The sequence below is a fragment of the Mangifera indica genome, chromosome 5, assembly GCF_011075055.1.
Source record: "Mangifera indica cultivar Alphonso chromosome 5, CATAS_Mindica_2.1, whole genome shotgun sequence".
NCBI lineage: Eukaryota > Viridiplantae > Streptophyta > Magnoliopsida > Sapindales > Anacardiaceae > Mangifera > Mangifera indica.
Genome location: NC_058141.1, coordinates 17292117 through 17311395, shown reverse-complemented (window position 1 = coordinate 17311395; position 19279 = coordinate 17292117). Strand labels below are relative to the sequence as shown.

General features: G+C 34.6%; 3 protein-coding genes across 3 annotated transcripts; 1 reads left to right on the top strand and 2 right to left on the bottom strand.

Moving 5' to 3' along the window:
* Nucleotides 1–4496: 4496 nt before the first annotated feature.
* On the bottom strand, nt 4497–6915 carry LOC123216698 (pentatricopeptide repeat-containing protein At3g62470, mitochondrial-like). Its single transcript, XM_044637212.1, has one exon. It carries the CDS (start codon nt 6630–6632, stop codon nt 4728–4730), a length of 1905 nt encoding a protein of 634 aa, XP_044493147.1. The 5' UTR covers nt 6633–6915; the 3' UTR covers nt 4497–4727.
* A 9-nt stretch (nt 6916–6924) lies between these two features.
* On the top strand, nt 6925–16548 carry LOC123216697 (DNA mismatch repair protein MSH6). The gene is made up of 21 exons (XM_044637211.1): nt 6925–7875; nt 8470–8563; nt 8883–8985; nt 9072–9125; nt 9229–9303; nt 9505–9573; nt 9673–9756; nt 10280–10474; nt 10595–11145; nt 11233–11362; nt 11509–11600; nt 11724–11902; nt 11971–12173; nt 12279–12380; nt 13012–13174; nt 13656–13945; nt 14015–14152; nt 14614–14693; nt 14808–14907; nt 15362–15491; nt 15832–16548. The coding sequence occupies exons 1-21, from the start codon at nt 7071–7073 to the stop codon at nt 16074–16076; spliced, it is 3882 nt and encodes a 1293-aa protein (XP_044493146.1). The 5' UTR covers nt 6925–7070; the 3' UTR covers nt 16077–16548.
* Nucleotides 16549–16632: 84 nt separating this feature from the next.
* LOC123216699 lies at nt 16633–18705 on the bottom strand. Its single transcript, XM_044637214.1, has 7 exons — nt 18497–18705; nt 18317–18388; nt 17741–17808; nt 17507–17663; nt 17162–17242; nt 16957–17052; nt 16633–16877 (listed from the first exon to the last, which is right to left on the bottom strand). Exons 1-7 carry the CDS (start codon nt 18629–18631, stop codon nt 16767–16769), a joined length of 720 nt encoding a protein of 239 aa, XP_044493149.1. The 5' UTR covers nt 18632–18705; the 3' UTR covers nt 16633–16766.
* Nucleotides 18706–19279: the final 574 nt, after the last annotated feature.

The window sequence follows — 19279 nt, the reverse complement described above, 5'->3', positions numbered from 1 at the left end:
AAATACCTTTCCCTACCTCTCATCGTAGAAATCAGGGCTTCAATAAGCTTGGAGTGTTTGGCTGTAGAAGGTGAATTTATAATCAAGTTTTAAAAGCTTTATTTATGAGGGCACAAGGAAAATTTTCTTTTTCTTTTTAGTAATTTAATAAGCATTATTGTTTTTCCTAATTCTGTTTGGTTAATCATGGTGATGAATATCAGATTTGCTGCATTAATGATTTGGTTTTGCAGTCATGAGGGCATCAGAATTTGTCTAAACTCGATTAAAGAAAAGCAAAGGTTTTTTCCGAATATAAATAAATAAACAAACAACTATATAATATTAAAAATTTTGTGATGCAAGACAAAGAATGTCTCTTCTATATCCATCTAACAATATTTATTAAGTGAAATTTATGTGAATGTGTATGTATTTGTCTAATTTATTCTCATATTTTAACATATTGGGAAATTCAAGTGTCACAAAAAAATTATGATTTGTCGTATCGTGCGTATAGATAATGATATATATATCAAAGTTATTCTTATATTTTGACACGTTGTAAAATTCAAGTACCGAAAAAAACTGTAAATTTGTCGTTTTTCTCGCTTGCTCGCGCGCGAAATTTGAAAATCCATTTCATTCCAACTAAAGAAAAACTAATAACTTTGGGGGCTTACCAAATGATCAATGAAGGGAAAACAACACAAACAAGAAAAAGTGATGATTTTTTTCATAAAGTTTATGAGAAGTTGATTTCAAGATTTGGAAGATTAAAATAATCATGAAAACTCTTTTCTCTCCTTATGATCTGATTCTCAAAATGAAACATTCATGTTTTCCTAGAGGTTAACGTCACTACATTGCAAGTTCATTTTTTCTTCCGTCGATCGTTTTTTCTGGTTTTCTTGTTCCTCCTGCTTTCTCATCAGATCCAAAAGAGTCAATAAATAGGAATAAAAGTGTACAAGAATAAATCGGAATCACAGATGTTCATAAACAAGAAATGGATAGGCTTCAGTACTCCTGCCTTTGACGAATAACAATGATGCAACAAAATAACATGTGCGTTAAATTCACTACTCCAAATACGTAAAAATATCAACTTAATTAGGAAAATAATCTGAAATATCCTTTTCAGTTTTACACTGATTATGAATGTGTGATTTACCTCCAGATCTTCTCTGTCAAGTCCATAAGTAAGTACAAAAATTAAAAGAAGTAATGAAAGAACAAAACAAATAAAAGGAAATTAAAACCCTAGAGGAAAGAAAAAGGACCTGCAAGACTGCGCGGCAAAAGAAGGAAATAGGAGAAAATTCAATGAGCTTTGTCTAAAACTCAGGAAGACTGAATTTATTTTATTTTATTTTATTTTTTATTATTATTATTATTTTTTTTTTTTTTTTGGTGTGGTTTATAAGACAGGGACATAGGCTTTATATAATGTGAATGGGCATTGTATATATATATTAAACTTGAGGCTGCATAAATGGAGGTGGACACATAAGGAAAGAAATTTGCGTTTTCGGTATGTTTTTATGAAAAGGTACAGGTCAATGTGGTAATTTCCTTAAAAATTGTACTTGGTGTTGACATTTTTATCTAAAATTAGAGAATTAATAAGAATTAGTGTCAACAGGTGGACAGAGGCAGGTTTCAAATATATCTCCACGTAGACTCCATGCACCGAAATTCTCTAGGGGGTATAACTTACCTTACTTGCCTTTCCGCTCATTCTTATTCATTTGGCTGGATGGGATTAGCCGAACAAGTAAACCAGTTTAGTAATAACTGTTTGGCACACTGTATTCTTCATTCTTTTTATTAGGATAAATACTTTAACATCAACTTGTTTTACAGTTTTAGCTGACGAAAGAATGTTATAGAGATAACAATTTCGTCTCAAATTTTTCGACCACCTCTTCCCGAATGAGGAGAGAATTCTTCTGTAAAAACAAAAAAGAAAGAGCTAAAATTCCGTAAAGTGAGACAGGTGAAGACACACATACACACGTATATATGTCTCCTCCTTTACATATCACGTAAACTCTTAACTAAAATATAATTTAAATACATAAATGATGTGTCATCATGCAATTAAATTATTTTCAATTAAAGATAAAATAACACTTAATCACATGATAACACATCATTTATGTAAAAAAAATATATACACATAATATTGCTCTAATTTCATCTATATAAATATGTTTAATTCAAATATACCATTTAGATATGTTTTATTTGAAAAATTTTTTATTAAAATTATATTCAAATTGAACTTGTTCGAGTTATAATAATAAATAATATCATAATATATGTATGCAATTATTATTCATTATATATGTATTTACTGCTTTAGTAGTCAATTAACTTCATTTACTAAATATTATAATTGAATTAGGTACCTTAATAATGAATATTCATTTGTTTATTATGAGTATATTAATATTGTTTTATTTTAAATTAAAAATAAAATAATATCTAATAATATAAAAATAATCATTAATCTAAAAATTAATATTTATTTTTGATTATTTTTTTTATTTTAAATATTAATCCATTTGATACTATTTGACAATAGGTATTTTTGGTATAAGGTGTATATAGACATGTTTAGAGGGTCGGACCATCCCCTGTACAGTCGGGTTTGCAGGAAAAACGTATGGTACGTCTTGCGGGCATAACAAACCATGTCACATTTGATCTGATATAATTTAGGGTTTAGGTGCATATTATCAAGAATTCGTATTCATCTTCCGGTGGAAAATAAAATTTACATTTCAGAGAACAGTGGCTTTAAATGAAAAAGAAAAAAAAAAAGTGAAGTTAGGAGTAAGATGGTATTTTAATTACTCTTGTAATCCATGGAGATTATACCATAAATGTAAAAGGTACAGTTGTAAATTAAAGGTAAGGTTATTAATTTGTTTCTTTTACCGAGACCTTCTAGAGGATTTTTACATTTAAGTAAAGGCCAAATGATTTCCCACCCAAACTTTAGTGAAAATTTTGCATCCGTCCATCAATTTGGTCAGTGAAAATTGTTTGGTTTCTGGATAGATATTTATCATTTTAATAAAAAATATATCCTCGATAATTACTAAAAAGTCAAATGTTAACTTGTTTCAATATTAAAGATAATTATTTTATCTTTTTTCCTCTTGTTTTGCCCATTTTTATTTTTTCATTTCCTCTCCCCATTTAACGTCCTCATCTAAATGAGAATCCAAACCATCAATATTAACCATCTATAGGGATGGCAGCAGGAAGGGTAAAGAGAGAATCTCAATCTTTATGTATGTCTCTGTAAAGGATATTAATCTCTGTCTTTAATCTATTTCTGTTACGGGGATAAAAATTTGTCCCTTTCCTATTTGCGAAGAAAAACCCCATCCCCTCCCTGTCTCCAACTCTGAGAGAAAAAATCTCCTTCTTATATTCGCAAAAAGAAAAATTTTCTTCTTATATCTTATAAACACACTATTAATATATTAAATAACAAAATTAAATAAAATTAAAATCAATCAACTATTTCAAATATCACAAATATAATATATTAATCACTTTAATATGTACAACAAAAACTTAAATAAATTTGAAAAATAAAAATAATCTAAAACTATAAAGATATGTTAGTATTTTAAATAAATATATTAATATAAAATGACGGGAATGAAGATGGGGTGTGGCAGGGAGGGGACATATGTATCCCCATCCCCAACTATTCTTTTATTTAGGGATTTTTTTATCTTCGTTTTTATCCTCTTCCTCATTTCTATCAGGAATCCCTTTCTTATTACAGTCGAGGAGGGTCAAGGTCTCTAAAATCATATCGAAATTGTCAAATCTAATAATCTATTTACATAATACCATTAGTAGTGCAACTATGGAAAATGTGTTACATGAATATTAAGTGGATTTCAAATATTTTTCAAATACCAAATTTTATATATATTTTTTTAATTGGGAACCACCCATACTTGTTGGATTTTTTTTTTAATCGAGATCTCACTCAAATCCACAATTAGATATTAGGTAAGTTAAAGTTCCATAAATATAAAAGAAATTTGAACTCAGATCTTTCTTTTTAAATTTTTAATATTTTATCAGTTTTGGAAGTGCAAATGAAAGGAATTTGTTGTTAAATTCCAGGGCATTTTTGGCTTTAAAATAATTTACCGTGCAGATGTATCATTTGCTTAAAGAAGTGAGAAGTGATTCAAGATTGAAAATAATTCCTTTGTATTATATGTAACACATTATCTTCTCAGTGATTTCAATCATGGTGATACATTGTTGAATAAAAAATGAAATCCAGCAAAACAATTGAAGGAGTGTACAGTATAAAATTGTCTCAAAGGTCAATTATATAAATAAGCAGGATGTTATCAATCTTGGGATCACAACATATGTTAAAATTGTTCGAGGGTTTTGATATTTTTTCCCATTGTAACTTACCCAACCAAGAAAAACTTCCAAACGAAAGAACTGAAGCCAACCAAGTAATGTACAGAAGAAAACAGATCAGTAACAAAGAATCGAATCAAGAATACAGGATAAATTAACAAATCAAATATACAAAATCAGTGCGAAAATAATCGATAAGCTACAGCAGCAACGGTTAACCAAACTGGCTAATTAAACCTGGATGAAGTAATGCACTCAGTTAACACTACCATGGGTCTGTGTCTCAAAATCTGAGCACCAGTGATCCGCTAACAAATAAGTCAACAGCACTGTCACTCAGTTCTAATAAGATCCCTTCTCTTATTCTTTATCATCTCAGCCCACCTAGCGAAGACATTGGAGACATCAAATGTACCAGAGAATTTCATTTTTTGAGAAAATTCTTCAAGTACATCAGGTTTCCCAACTTTGGATAAGTCTGCTGCTAACTTGTTGTAGTCAAGTTGTGGAACCTTCATTCCTTTCTCAATCATCTCTTTCAGAAACTTACACGCCTCACCTGATCGTCCCTGTCTAATTAGCCCTCCAATGAAAACAGTATAGGAATTGTCATCAGGGCAACACCCCCTCCTAATCATCTCATTCCAAACTGCATGACCCATTTCATAGTTTCTCATTTGAAAGTAGGATTTCATGATCATATTGTAAGTGTGGATGGTTGGTTCTTTGCCACTTTGAATCATCTTCTTGTATATCCTCACTGCGTCATTTGGCATTCTTTGACTTGTCATCAGTTTGATTAATGCATTGTAGGTGCGTGCATCAGGTGGATAACCATTTTCCTGCATCTCTTGTAACAATTCAAAAACCAGGTCCATCCTCTTCTGAGACCCAAATCCTGTTATCAAACAGGTGTAAACTGCAGCATCTGGCAGACACCCAGATTTAAGCATTGCATCAAAATACTCCACTGCTTCTTTCATTTTCCTTTGCTTGCAAAAATCCCGGATCATGATTGTATAGCTGTGGACATTAGGTGAAGGACCCTTGGCTTTCATTATCTCAAACAACTTGATTGAATCAGATCTCTTCTTACTCCGCAACAACCCTAAAAGCATAACATTATGGGCAACAATGTCAGGCTTAAATCCCTTATCAATCATATCATTCCACACTCTCCCTGCCTCCATCAAGTTCTTCACTCTACACCATCCATTGAGTAACACCGTATATGTCATCAAATTTGGTGTAAACCTATCTTTCAACTTGTTAAAAAGAAACTGTGCTTCTTTACCAAGCTTTGCCCTTCCAATGTTATCAAGCAAAAAATTGATAGTATCAACACCTGCTTTATATTTATACTTCTTCATCAACTCAAATATTGCAACTGCTTTCTTCCTCTCCTTGGCGGCAGCAAAAGCATTCATAGCAATCTTAAATGTGTCCATCATCAAAAGATTTTTTCTGCCCATTTCTTCAAGCATGGACACCATTGTCTCAAACTGTCTGGTCTTCCCTAATATATTCATCATTGCATTGTAAGTCCTGGAATCATGTGAAAATCCTGGCTTCTCTCCTGCCCAACAGAAGAACCGAAAGGCTGGTTTTCTGGCATGACGAAAACGTTCTAACACTTCTATGACTAAATCATGAGATAAATTGATCCCACATTCGTCAAGAACCGCCTCCATGTTTCGATCCAAAGCAAACAATTCATCAATCACCTTGCATACCCTCTCTACTTCCTTCGGGTCCAGGCTACACTTACCATTAAAACTTCCATTATCACTTCCAACATTAACATCTGATTCCACGTCATCATCAAAATCCGAACTATCATGACTAACACTAGAAAAACCCTTATAATTCAAATCCAAAACTTTCCCTGGTGAATTCAGATTTTTCAATGAAGAAATTGAAACACACATAATTTTATTTAGCAACGTTTCTTGTACACTATGGAATGAAGAGGGATGTGGCAAAGCAAACGAAACCTGACAATGAGAACTATGGTGACTACTATAAGAAGAAGAATGAAACAAACGAGAAAAGGACAGAGAGCTAGCATGAGGCATCCACACCTCCCCTCTTCTAGGTCGTATTTCTCGCCGTTTTTGTCTCTTATAGTGAGAGAGTAGCTCGGTGGTCGAGAAGAGTTGGCCATAAGAGTTTGCAGGAGGGGAATAACGTCCAAGTAAAATCGAAATTCTGATGGATTTTCTTAAAGAGAAATTCATTGATGAGGAGTCACCATTTACCAGAATTGGGAATGAGACAGATCAAGATCAAGATCGATCGGTTCGCCTGCGGGTTTAGTTGGATACGACCGCTGAACTGAATATGATGGAAGTAGGAACTAGAGGAAGTGTGCTACAACCAGAGGTAGCCGTCGGTTGTTAGGTTGGGCCTAACTGGATTGGATTTTCACGGCCTTAATTAAAGCCCAGTGGAGCAGTTCACAACGCGATTATAAAATTATTTATATCATATAAATGCGCACAGCTCATCATCAGCTCCACCCTAGTTCCCGCCAAAGGGAAGAAACAATTCCCGCGGCCACTGGAGTTGAAGGGAAAGCTTAAGTTAAGCCAGCTCCCTTCTTTATTCTTTACACTACAAAGAAAAAGAAAAGCATCCATTCATTGCTGTGTTCAGTTTCTGTTATTAGAACAAAAATGTCTTCATCGAAGCGCCAGAGTAATGGCAGATCACCACTGGTCAATCCACAGCGTCAAATAACTTCCTTCTTCTCCAAGACTACCTCCCCTTCCCCCTCTCCTTCTCCTTCTCCTACTTTCTCCAAATTAAACCCTAATAAATTGATACATAACACTAACCCTAACCCTAGCTCTCAACGCAGTCCGAGCAAGAGTCCGACTACCCCATCCCCCTTCCAACATAAGCGTAATAAACCTCGCCTTGTCATCGGGGAAAACCCCTCTCCTCCTCCTTCTTCAACCCCTGCCACCACAAAATCCCACGGAGAAGAAGTATTGGAAAAGAGGATCAGCGTTTACTGGCCCTTGGATAAGGTATGGTATGAGGGTTATGTAAAATATTTTGATAAGGAATGTAATAAGCATTTGATTCAGTATGATGATGGCGAAGAGGAACTGTTGGATTTGGGAAAGGAAAAGATCGAGTGGATCCAGGGGAGTGTAACTGGTTTCAAACGACTGCGCCGTGGTTCTTCTCTAGCATTCAAGAAGGTGGTGATTGAAGACGATGAGGAACTGGAGGGTGTAGAGGAAAATACTGATAGGGAGAGTGACTCAAGTGATGATGATTGGGACAAGAAATCAGAGAAGGAGCAGTTTAGTGAGGATGAGGAAGTGGATTTGGTAGATGAACAAGAGGAGAAAATGTTGAGAGGTAAGAAGCGGAAAGCTGATGGAGGAGGGAAGAAGATTAAGAGTGGTGGTGAATTAGTTAAAGGAGGGTTCAAGGTTTCTGTTATGGAGCCTATGAAGGATCTTGAGAGTAAGAAATTTATTCTAGTCTAGTTATTTTTTTCTGTATTAGTTTTCTGGTTTGGGCGATTTGTGATATTTGTTACTTGATTTTTTCTGATTTTGTTGTGCAGTGTACTTGGTATCAGTATTAGTTTTATTTTAAAATAATTTTAGTATGAATAATATAAGCTTCTTTTTGTGAATCAAAAAACATTGATCCCGCGTTTATTGTTACGAAAATGATAATAACCGGATAGTAATATTGAAATATTTATTGATCATTTAATTTTGTGTCCCATGAAGTCTTCTCTTTTGTTTATTAATGAAGTTTTTTTTGCATCATCACCACGTTGATTACTGCAGCTACCTTAATTGGAACTATTTCCGAATAATGGCCTCTTTTTATTGCTCTCCTTGAAAGCTAGGAATATTTTTAGGTGCACTGTAGTTGTCTCAAGATTTGTTTTCTTGCTGATTTCTTCTTAGTGTTTTATCTGGAAGGAACTATGAATGGTTCGATTTCCATCTTTTTGTTAATGTTTTATCATTACATTTCAGTTGAAGCTAGGTCTTCTGTTTGAGCTCTAAATATGTTAATGACTCTGCACAAACTTTGCTGCAGTTGAGAAGGTATCCGATTTTGATAAGGCACTTGTGGGTGATTCATCAGAAAGGTTTAGTGCACGTGAAGCAGAGAAGCTTTGCTTCCTTGGACCGTAATTTCTTTCTTCTTTTCCAAGTCTTTTCTTCTCTATGTTTGTACTATATCACAGTTATTCCAAGAATGATGATGCTAGCGGCTGTTGTACCATATCAAAGTCTTGAAAATGATTTTAGCTTATCCGATTATCAATTTTTAGCCTCTTAAAATTTATGTGGCCTCTCGAAATCATTTGCCATGAACATTAAGAGCTCAGTATATTTGTGCTTTTACCATCATGCATGAGAATTAAGAGATGCAAAGCTATTGCATTAATTTTATGTGGATAACTCATGCAGTTCATTTAGTACTGAATTGTTTTGGTCTTGAGTCAGAGATCGTCATGATGCAAAAAGGAGACGTCCGGGAGATGCTAATTATGACCCAAGGACTCTATACTTGCCTTCTGATTTCTTAAAGAGTCTATCAGGTGGCCAGGTAGTACCTCTGAAATATAAGCATTTTGACTTTTTTGCTATATTTATCATCTTGAATCCACTGACAAACAACCTGTTTACTTGCAGAGACAATGGTGGGAGTTTAAGTCAAAACATATGGACAAGGTTGTCTTTTTTAAGGTATACATTTGGTTTACACTAGTTAAAGAAAGATCAGTCTATCATCCAAATTGTCACTGCTATTAGCATTTCAAATGATTAACTTTAATTATTTATCATGCAGATGGGAAAATTTTATGAACTTTTTGAAATGGATGCACATATAGGAGTTAAAGAACTTGACCTGCAATATATGAAGGTATGTCTTAGTTTGAAGGCACTCTCAATTCTACTATCTTTTCAGTTACATTTTTCTCAAATTTTCAGAATAAATAAAAAACATATTAGCTAGTAGCATTCAGAAATTAACTCTGATATATAGTTTGGAGATTTTATTTAATTATATCTATGGTGTTTTTATTTCATCTAAAGTTGCATCAATATCTACTTCAATGTCTAGGGAGGACAACCTCATTGTGGATTTCCAGAGAAGAATTTCTCAATGAATGTGGAAAAATTGGCTAGAAAGGTTAGGCTTTTTCTCTTTTTGGGACTTGCTGTTTCTATCTCTATTAAGAATACTGTCTGTTTCCTATGAAAATTTATTTGAGCTGTCTTGACAAAGCAGGGTTATCGAGTTCTTGTGGTGGAGCAAACAGAAACTCCTGAGCAGATGGAACTTCGCCGGAAAGAGAAAGGTTCTAAGGATAAGGTCTGTGATTTTATTTATGTGAGGATCCTAGTTCTGATCCCAATTTATCAAGTCATAATTTCCCAGAATTGACAGTAAATTGGCATAAATTTACTTAACTTTGTGTTGCAGCATTTCTGCCAACTATTGCATTAGTTAATGATCTACATGTCCCTAGGTTTTAGATATCTTAGCGAATCTAGAAATTGCCACATAGCATGAGAAGGAATTTTATCTTGATTGGATACTCTCATAGTCTGTAATTTTAATGTCAGAATCATATATGCATTCTGGTTTCTCATCTTAGTGTTATAATCCCTGCTTGTTAATTAGGATTTCATGTTTTATGCCTGATGTTGTACTCATCTTTCAATGTGTAAATCGTACTTGCATATATCTGAGATTCTACTTGTGAATTTTTTTTGTTTTTAGGCAATGATTTCCTACTCTGCCATTCTGTCTTAAGATTTTTCGTGTGAACTTGGCTAATAAAGAAGGTGAAAAGAAAATCAAATTTTGTTCACATTTTTCCCACTGTTTATAGGTTGTGAAACGAGAAATATGTGCAATAGTCACAAAAGGAACCTTAACTGAGGGAGAGTTGCTATCAGCAAACCCTGATGCTTTGTATTTAATGGCAATTACTGAAAGCAATAGGACTCTTGCAAGCCAAAATGCAGAGCGTATTTTTGGTGTTTGTGTGATTGATGTTGCTACAAGCAGGATAATTCTTGGACAGGTTAGAGTTTTTATCTTCAATATCAGGCCCCTCATTATTTTACTTCCTTTCCCTTTCTTCCAATTGTAAATGTTATGTTATGGCTCTATGTTTGACCACATTTAGTTCTTGCTTTACCAGGTTGGAGATGATTTTGATTGCAGTGCACTGTGTTGTCTTTTGTCTGAGCTAAGACCTGTTGAAATTATAAAACCTGCTAATATGCTTAGTCCTGAAGCTGAAAGAGCGATCATGAGACACACACGGAATCCCTTGGTGAACGAGTTGGCGCCTCTTTCAGAATTCTGGGATGCAGAGAAAACTGTTAAGGAAATCAAAACTATTTATAAGTGTATGAGTAATCAATCAGCTTCTGCATTGTCAAGTAGAGCAGATTCACATGGTTTTAATTCTCTTGCTGAGGAAGATGAGTTGAGCTTCCTTCCAGATGTTTTGTCAGAGCTAGTGAAGTCTGGTGAGAATGGGAGCTTAGCTCTTTCAGCTCTTGGAGGCACCCTATATTATCTAAAGCAAGCTTTTTTGGATGAGACATTGCTTAGATTTGCAACCTTTGAATTACTTCCATGCTCTGGTTTTGGTGATTTTGCCAGAAAACCGTACATGGTTCTTGATGCTGCAGCATTGGAAAACCTTGAAATTTTTGAGAACAGTAGAAATGGAGACTCTGCTGGGTATGCTTGTCATATCTAATTAATGTGAATTAATTGCGCATGATGCTTTCCTGCTGTTACTCTGACCAGCTTTATTTTCCTTTAAAGGACACTGTATGCACAGCTGAATCACTGTGTGACAGCATTTGGGAAGAGGTTGCTGAAGACATGGCTAGCTAGACCTTTATATAATTCTGGATTAATTAAGGAACGCCAGGATGCTGTTGCTGGTATAAGGGTGAGTTTCTTACATCATGCACTAAACTAAAATTGATGCTATTGGGCACCATTATTTATGGTCTAAGGCTGAATTGAGGCAAACATCTCTCACTTTGGTGGAATTTACTGCTACAAATGTATTCTAACATCTTTCTTGCTTTTTAGGGAGTAAACCTACCTTTTGCACTTGAATTTCGGAAAGCCTTGTCTAGGCTTGCAGACATGGAGCGGTTGCTTTCACGCATCTATGCTAGCAGGTAAAGCTAAAATGGACATTCATATGCACTAGTACAAATTTGTCTAATGTGATTTGCTAATTCGTGATTATTCTGTAAGTCAACTTATTTTTTTTATTTTTTTCATTTGTTGATCAAACACAGTGAAGCTAATGGAAGAAATGCAAAAAAAGTAGTTTTGTATGAGGATGCAGCAAAGAAGCAGCTTCAAGAGTTCATATCAGCGCTTCGTGGTTGTGAATTAATGGCTGAAGCATGTTCTTCACTTGGTGTTATTTTGGACAATACCGATTCAAGACAGTTACATCATATGTTAACTTATGGTATGATTTATATGTTCTTTTACAATTTCGTAATTACTTTTTTGCACCTGACTTCTATGCATGTGCAGGTAAAGGTCTTCCCAACATTGTTTCAAGTCTTAAACATTTCAAGGATGCCTTTGATTGGGTGGAAGCCAATAATTCTGGACGTATAATGCCTCATGAAGGAGCTGATGTGGAGTATGACAACTCTTGTAAGAAGATTAAGGAGATAGAATCTAGTTTGACAAAACACCTAAAGGAACAAAGAAAATCACTTGGAGACACATCAGTAAGAGTCTGTCTATGGTGATCAATCTTGTGTTCGTACTTCCTATAATATTTCCTGTTCCTTGGACAAGTTAACAAATGTATGTCACCTAATGATATGCTACAGATCGCTTATGTCACAGTTGGAAAAGAGGCATATTTGTTGGAGCTACCAGAAAGTTTGAGTGGACTAGTTCCTCAGGATTATGAATTACGTTCCTCCAAAAAGGTATCTGTGGTTCTGCTTTTTGAGGATGCTTTTGACCAATTAAGAAATAAGCATAGTACATTCATTATCTTTTTTTTTTTTAATCTGGCGAATCATGTTAGCTCCCTGCATCATAATTAGATTGTGAATTCATTGCATTAATGCACCTTTTGAATCAAATTCATCTAAAAAGGTTGAGTATAATAAAGCACGGAGCTTGAAAAGATTACTTGCTATGTGGTTTTGCATCTTTTGAGGTTTGTTTGGACCAATTAAGATACAAGTATAATACATTAGTTGTCCTTGCTGTAATCTGACAAATCATTAACTTTCTGGATCTTAATTATACTGAGAATTCATTGCATTAATGCACCTTGAGGGCATCCATTATGTTTCTTGCTCATTTTGCATCCATAAACTATAGCGGTGTTATTGTTTGCCAAGTCAGGATTGGAGCAAGAGTAATTTTCTGTCAAATATCCTTGGTATTGTCCTATCTGATTGAATGTTCATTAGACAGGAAGGATTGTTATAGAAAGATCATATCTTATCTCTTCACTTATGACTAGGTCAATGTTACTAGTTTTAAAAACTGCCTTTTCCGGCATACTCTCTCATATTTCCTATTATACTTTCCACCTACTACATGCAGGGCTTCTTCAGGTACTGGACTCCAAGTATTAAGAAGTTGTTGGGAGAGCTTTCACAAGCTGAATCTGAAAAGGAGTCAGCATTGAAGAGCATATTGCAGAGGTTAATTGGGCAATTTTGTGAACATCATAATAAGTGGAGACAGTTAGTTTCTACAACTGCAGGTTAAGACCTTTCTAGCATATGGGTTGGGAACTTTTATATACATGCATTATTAATCCTGCAATCCATTAGCTATTCCATAGGAGTGCATTTACCGATTAAAATTCAACTTGTTTTCTTATTTTAGGTCACTCTTACTTTCTTTGACCTAAAAGAACTTCTTGGTAAAATGACAGTATATTTGATATTTGACACGTCTTTTTTTGTTTTCTCCACATTTCAATTGTTAGGTCTCACTCTCTAAACTGCACCCCATTGAACATGTTTCTAACTCTCTGTATATGGACAATAGTTTCATGAATAATTTTTTTTTGGACTACATAGTTTCTAGAGTTACATTCTTTAGGTATTAATTTTTGAAAGAACCTCAATATACTGGTTTACCAGCTCATTTTGTTGAAGAATAGGAAAAAACTATCTTTTCTCTATATGGTACAGATTTCTCTTTGATTTGCATGACTAAAAATGGATCACGTTTTGCAGAACTGGATGTTTTAATCAGTTTAGCTATCTCAAATGACTTTTATGAAGGCCCGACATGCCGTCCAGTTATCTTAGATTCCTCATCTTCAAATGAAGTGCCGTGCCTCTCTGCAAAAAGTTTAGGACATCCTGTTCTCAGAAGCGATTCTTTAGGCAAGGGTGCATTCGTCCCTAATGACATTACCATTGGTGGTTCTGGTAATGCCAGTTTTATTCTCCTCACTGGTCCTAACATGGGAGGAAAGTCTACCCTCCTTCGCCAAGTGTGCTTAGCCGTGATATTGGCACAGGTAAGGTCTTCATTTTTGTAATATTTTGAGTTTGGTGGTGTTTTATTGATTAGTTTGGTTCATTCCCAGTTGGGAGCAGATGTCCCTGCAGAAAGCTTCAAGCTGTCACCTGTTGACCAAATCTTTGTTCGGATGGGTGCAAGAGATCATATTATGGCAGGCCAGAGCACATTTTTAACAGAGCTTTCAGAAACTGCATTGATGTTGGTAAGATTCACTCTGGTTCAAACAAATTTATTAGGTAATATTTCTTTGTTCCTTGTTGATGTAAATTTGATTGAACAGGTGCACAAAACGGTGTAGTTGAACAACATTTAGATTCTTCACCCATATATGAATTGTTTTTTAGTAACTTATAGATTACAGTTGTTAGAAAACAATAGAAACTGAAGAACTGTCCTTGTTTATCTTGTATTTTTCCTTTAGCTTATTAGATGGTTTGATTGGTCTGGGTGCAATGTTCTGGTGTTCCATTCGATTTAATCTAGTCATCCAAACTTCAATATATAGTGTCCCCCTTGTTGTCTCCAATTTCATTTATACTGGGAAATCTGTCGGTTAGTTACCAAATCCATTGAGTTGTGAAGCAAGTACATTTTTGTCAGGGATGTGTAATGATGTGATCTCAGCATTTTTCTCTATGAACTTATTTATCATGGTTAATGCAGTCATCAGCAACTTGTAATTCACTGGTGGTGCTAGATGAACTTGGACGTGGGACTTCAACTTCAGATGGACAAGCCATTGCGTAAGTGCAGTCATATATTATTGTTTGTCTCACCAATATGGCCTATTCTTTGAAATTTTCAGTCCAGAGTCTTTTTATCTCAGTTTTCTATTTTCTGGATTCAATCTTTGCCAGGGAATCTGTTCTTGAACATTTCGTTGATAAGGTGAAATGTCGTGGAATGTTTTCAACTCACTATCATCGGTTAGCTGTAGACTATAAGAAAGATCCCAGGGTATGCTTATGTATTTTCTTACAGTTTCTGTTTTTTTCTTTTGCTTTTATTTTGTCTTTGACTGAAGTTTTTACCTCTTGGCCTGCTGCAGAGGGAGAGAATGTGAAAGAGATAATAAATGTTTATGGTATAACTATCGGTTGACATAGCGGGTTGCTCTCTGATAAATTAGATTTTTGACATGTGGGTATGTAGTGAGATTGAGATTGCATTAGGTTCATTACATCTCAAAATAAAAATGAATATCTAGCGGCATGTAAAAGTATTGGTTGGCATAGGGGGAATGCCTTCCGATAACAGATATTTTAGGTACTTGGGTATGCAGTGGAGTTGAAATTGCATTAGATTCTTCACATCTCAAAACACAAATGAATGTCTAACCTTTCCGTAATCAACAGATAACTTTGGAATTCAGACCATTTTATGTCATTTTTATCTTTGATGTTCTGCATAGGTCTTTCTTTGCCATATGGCCTGCCAAGTTGGAAATCAAATTGGAGGTGTAGAAGAAGTTACATTTCTTTATAGGTTGACCCCTGGTGCATGCCCTAAAAGCTATGGTGTCAATGTTGCACGACTAGCTGGTAAGTTCCATTGCTTTTTATTGTCATTTTTAAAGTCCCTCAAGCACAAGAACCCTTGGTGATAATTGCAATTTACCATCTTTTCAAGTGATTAGCCTTGACTTTCATAATTTTACTGTTTGAGTTGGTTTGACCTCAATTTTAAGATTAATGGAAATTAAGCAGGATCGATGGAAATTTTGAGTAAATATTATAAAAGCAGAAAAATATGCTTTTGTTGATTATTGCAAGCAATTACAATGTGCATACTATATAGCATTTTTCTAACCACCAATATGATTGCCTGTTTTGCCTATGTTAGTTTTAGGATAATTTCCCCTACTAACAATAATTATTTCAGGACTTCCTCACTCTGTGCTTGAAAAAGCAGCTGCAAAGTCCACAGAGTTTGAAGCTCTATATGGTTTTCGCAATAAGGAATTTAAAGAGGAACTGTCCATTTACTATTATGCTAATAAGGTGATGGTCTTCATCCAAGATTTGATCGGTGGCGCCACAACATTAAGTTGCCAGTCTGAGGAAAATGGTGTTAGTTACCTATATGAACTTCAGCACAGAGCAAGGTTACTTACGCAGCAAAACTAAAGGTTCCTGCTGCTTAAAAGACTGCATGTGTCACATCTGCATGTACGTCAATATCATTATGGTGGTAAAAAAATTTTTTATGTGGACTCTTGGATTGTTAATTTTGACATGGGACCAAAGGATTTGAAATCTGGATTTTATGTGAGAGAAAGTTAACCTTGTTTTGGGGAACAATTTAGTAAATTAGGTACAACAAAATAAGTTGGTTCACACTTTTTTTTGGTAATTTAGGTTAAGCAGTTGTACCAGTAGGAATTGTTGAGGCCTTTATTTTTCTGTGATTGGAAGAATTGTGCTTCCACCCCAGTCTGTAGTGTGTACATATTTGTGATGTAAATTTTGGTAATTCATTTCACTCAACGAAGCTCAAGGTTGTTGGGCTTGCCCGTATATGTGAAGATGTAAGTTGATAATTCAAATTACTTGATTATAAAGTGAAATCACAGTAGTGAGAGGCTGTTGATTCTATTTACCTTTGATTTGAAACTTTTCTATTTATTTTGAATGAAAATTATTATTTGTTTTGTTTTTATGCGAGAGAGGGAACTCCTGGACATTTTTAAAACAAAATAATTTGTGTATTAATTTTGCTTTTGGTATTCAAATGTACCCATAGAACGTGGGAATTTGGAAAGGTGGAGCATCAGTACGATGCCTTGATAATACAAACGAAACTTCCTAGTAGTGTGGTTAAACCATACGATGCTGATGTTGGTGTTGATGTGTCTGTTCCTCTTCATCTTCTTCTTCTTCATCATCATCATCATCATCATCAGGGTTTGAGAATTCATCATCTGAACCCTGAAATTAAAGAGAATGAAATTAGAGCTTTTAATTGAAATATTTCTCCTGTGGTTGGTAATAAGATAAAGAAACTAACATGGTATTGCCCACGAATGCTATTTTGAATTGCTGTGATTGTCCTAATCAGTATGTACATGGGGAATATAATTCCGCTAGCTCTTAGAATAAGCATCTGCAAACCAGCAGACAAAATAGTTTGAACCATAATTAAAATAAATTGCTATTCATTTGAGATGGTACTGGTGGTTGAACTGACGCCAACAGGCAAATAAAATACTTACAGTGAGAAGCGAAAATGGGTAATCTTGGGTTTTCCCAGTGAGCACAGCAAAGGAGTCTTCGACGAGCAAAATAAGTGTAAACTGCCAATACCATTAGATTATAATTCAACTAACATCATTCCCATCAAATATTTCATCATTTAATTATCTAACTGATAAAAATATTAATGGTTGCCAAATATCTAAGAAATCAAATGGTCAACTATGCTATGCATTGCCAATTAATGCTACCCATGTCATTCATTAAACCAAACACGTTGCTTAATTAAGTTAAGCATACAATGATTTAAAGCTAAAGCACCAAACAGATCATTACAAATATTTAATTCATCAAACCCAACTTACTGTTAGAGCCAACGAGCGGCAGCAAGCAGCGCTTCTATCCACTGCAGAATTGCATTCAGCGTCATCAGATTCTGCTGTTAAACTTATTCCTTCTCTTATAGCCACTAATCTTTCGCTCTCTTCCTCATCCTCTATTCTTGCAATTTGCAGGCTATCTCTGTTCAATTAACATAAAGATAAATTCAATACAATTTAATTGCCAACTAAAAGATGGAAAAATTCTAATTTCATTACCTAATGGTCACTGCTGCCTCTATCAGCTGAGACTTTTTTGAAGGTGCCGTATATCCACCTCGATATTCCTGCAATATTGCATATTAATTTCATGCCCATTAATATTTCCATTTCCTTCAATTGTAAAAGCAGTTCACAAGAGAATATATTCACACGTGGCTGTCACACTTCATTGACGTAAACATTTGGGAAGACATCAAAACAAGTTTTGCTTCAAATTAACTTCATAAACTGGTTTTACATGAAAGCCCAGAAGTTCGGTTTTGTGATAGTGAAGAAACCAATAAAAACATTTCAACATTATTTCCCAGAAAGAAAACAGATGCTTCACCAAAAAGAAAAAGTTTTGAGATGCTTTAACTCAAAACAAAACAACAAAATGTTAAAAAGACGGAAAATTTCATAATAAAAAACTACAATAAATCCAATTCGCATATCACCATGTCCAATTGCTTATGACAAAATAGCATTTTGAAAATCAATATATTTTGAACAAAACAGTGACATAAAAAAAAAAACATTTATATAAACTATATTGATATAAAAACCAGTAAATCTAATGAATTAAATTCAAACCTGGAGACAAATTTCGCAAGTTGTGTTTCCCTTCTCGTTACACCATCTCTGTATGCAGTCTCTGTGTGCAAACTGCGGGCAAACCAAAAAAGAAAAGATAAAACTATATTGCGTATAAACTCAATGACTAAATTAAAGCTAACGGTGACGCGGAGAAAACCATAAAAGGAGTCCTATTACCTTGACAGTGCCAGAGCAAGCACAAGGCGCTTCCAGGCTTTTACAGCTTTCAAATTCTTCTTCGTGGCAAATTCTACAGTGCGATATTGCATTATTTGATTGCAACTCCTCCACAAACAAGACAACATCTCCCATCCTCCCTTTCTGTGCCTCTGTTTTTCAAAAAGCTCTCTTTTTATTATTTAAAGCTTGCTTTCTCTCTTTCTTTCTGGCTCTAATGACTGGATTTAAACATACGAAGTGGACGTGAAATTCCGAAAATACCCCACCACAATATTTAAATTGAAAATTTACTTACAAAGAAAAATATCTAAATTGAAAATTTCACTATTTCTTTATTATTTTCTTCTTCGAGTTATTTTTCATCTTTGGACGGACTCGGATCGGACGATTGAGCTGTACAAAAAAAATACGCGGATAGGAAGCTCGAAACTCAAGTGTTTGATGTGCCCAGTATATGAACACAATGACCTGTGATAAAATTTTGAAGTCAAATTCAGCATTCATTCCACAACTGTAGAAGCAGAAGAAGCTTCTTTTGCTGCTGTACAATACAAAACATGAGCTGTAAGAAATTCTTTTGATTTTTTTTTTTTCTTGTTGAAGATTCTTGAGTTTACTGTTCTGTGAGTTTTCTTAGTTGATATGATTTTCAATGAAATGGTGATGTTTACAATCAGTGTCGTCCCCACTTTCAGCATTTACATTTTTCTCAGTTGATCGAATTCTTGAAACATTTAAACCGACATCTAAAACGATGCCGTAGGCTCTACGATGGACTTT

What these genes read in the sequence shown, in the direction of transcription:
- LOC123216698 (XM_044637212.1), bottom strand. Translation starts at nt 6,632, where the DNA reads ATGAATTTCTCTTTAAGAAAATCCATCAGAATTTCGATTTTACTTGGA.
- LOC123216697 (XM_044637211.1), top strand. Translation starts at nt 7,071, where the DNA reads ATGTCTTCATCGAAGCGCCAGAGTAATGGCAGATCACCACTGGTCAAT. An exon ending in TGGAAAAATTGGCTAGAAAG is followed by an intron (nt 9,574 to 9,672) that starts GTTAGGCTTTTT and finishes TTGACAAAGCAG; the next exon opens with GGTTATCGAGTTCTTGTGGT. An exon ending in GCAGGATAATTCTTGGACAG is followed by an intron (nt 10,475 to 10,594) that starts GTTAGAGTTTTT and finishes TTGCTTTACCAG; the next exon opens with GTTGGAGATGATTTTGATTG.
- LOC123216699 (XM_044637214.1), bottom strand. Translation starts at nt 18,631, where the DNA reads ATGGGAGATGTTGTCTTGTTTGTGGAGGAGTTGCAATCAAATAATGCA. An exon ending in CTTGCGAAATTTGTCTCCAG is followed by an intron (nt 17,809 to 18,316) that starts GTTTGAATTTAA and finishes GCAATATTGCAG; the next exon opens with GAATATCGAGGTGGATATAC. An exon ending in ACCCATTTTCGCTTCTCACT is followed by an intron (nt 17,053 to 17,161) that starts GTAAGTATTTTA and finishes GCTGGTTTGCAG; the next exon opens with ATGCTTATTCTAAGAGCTAG.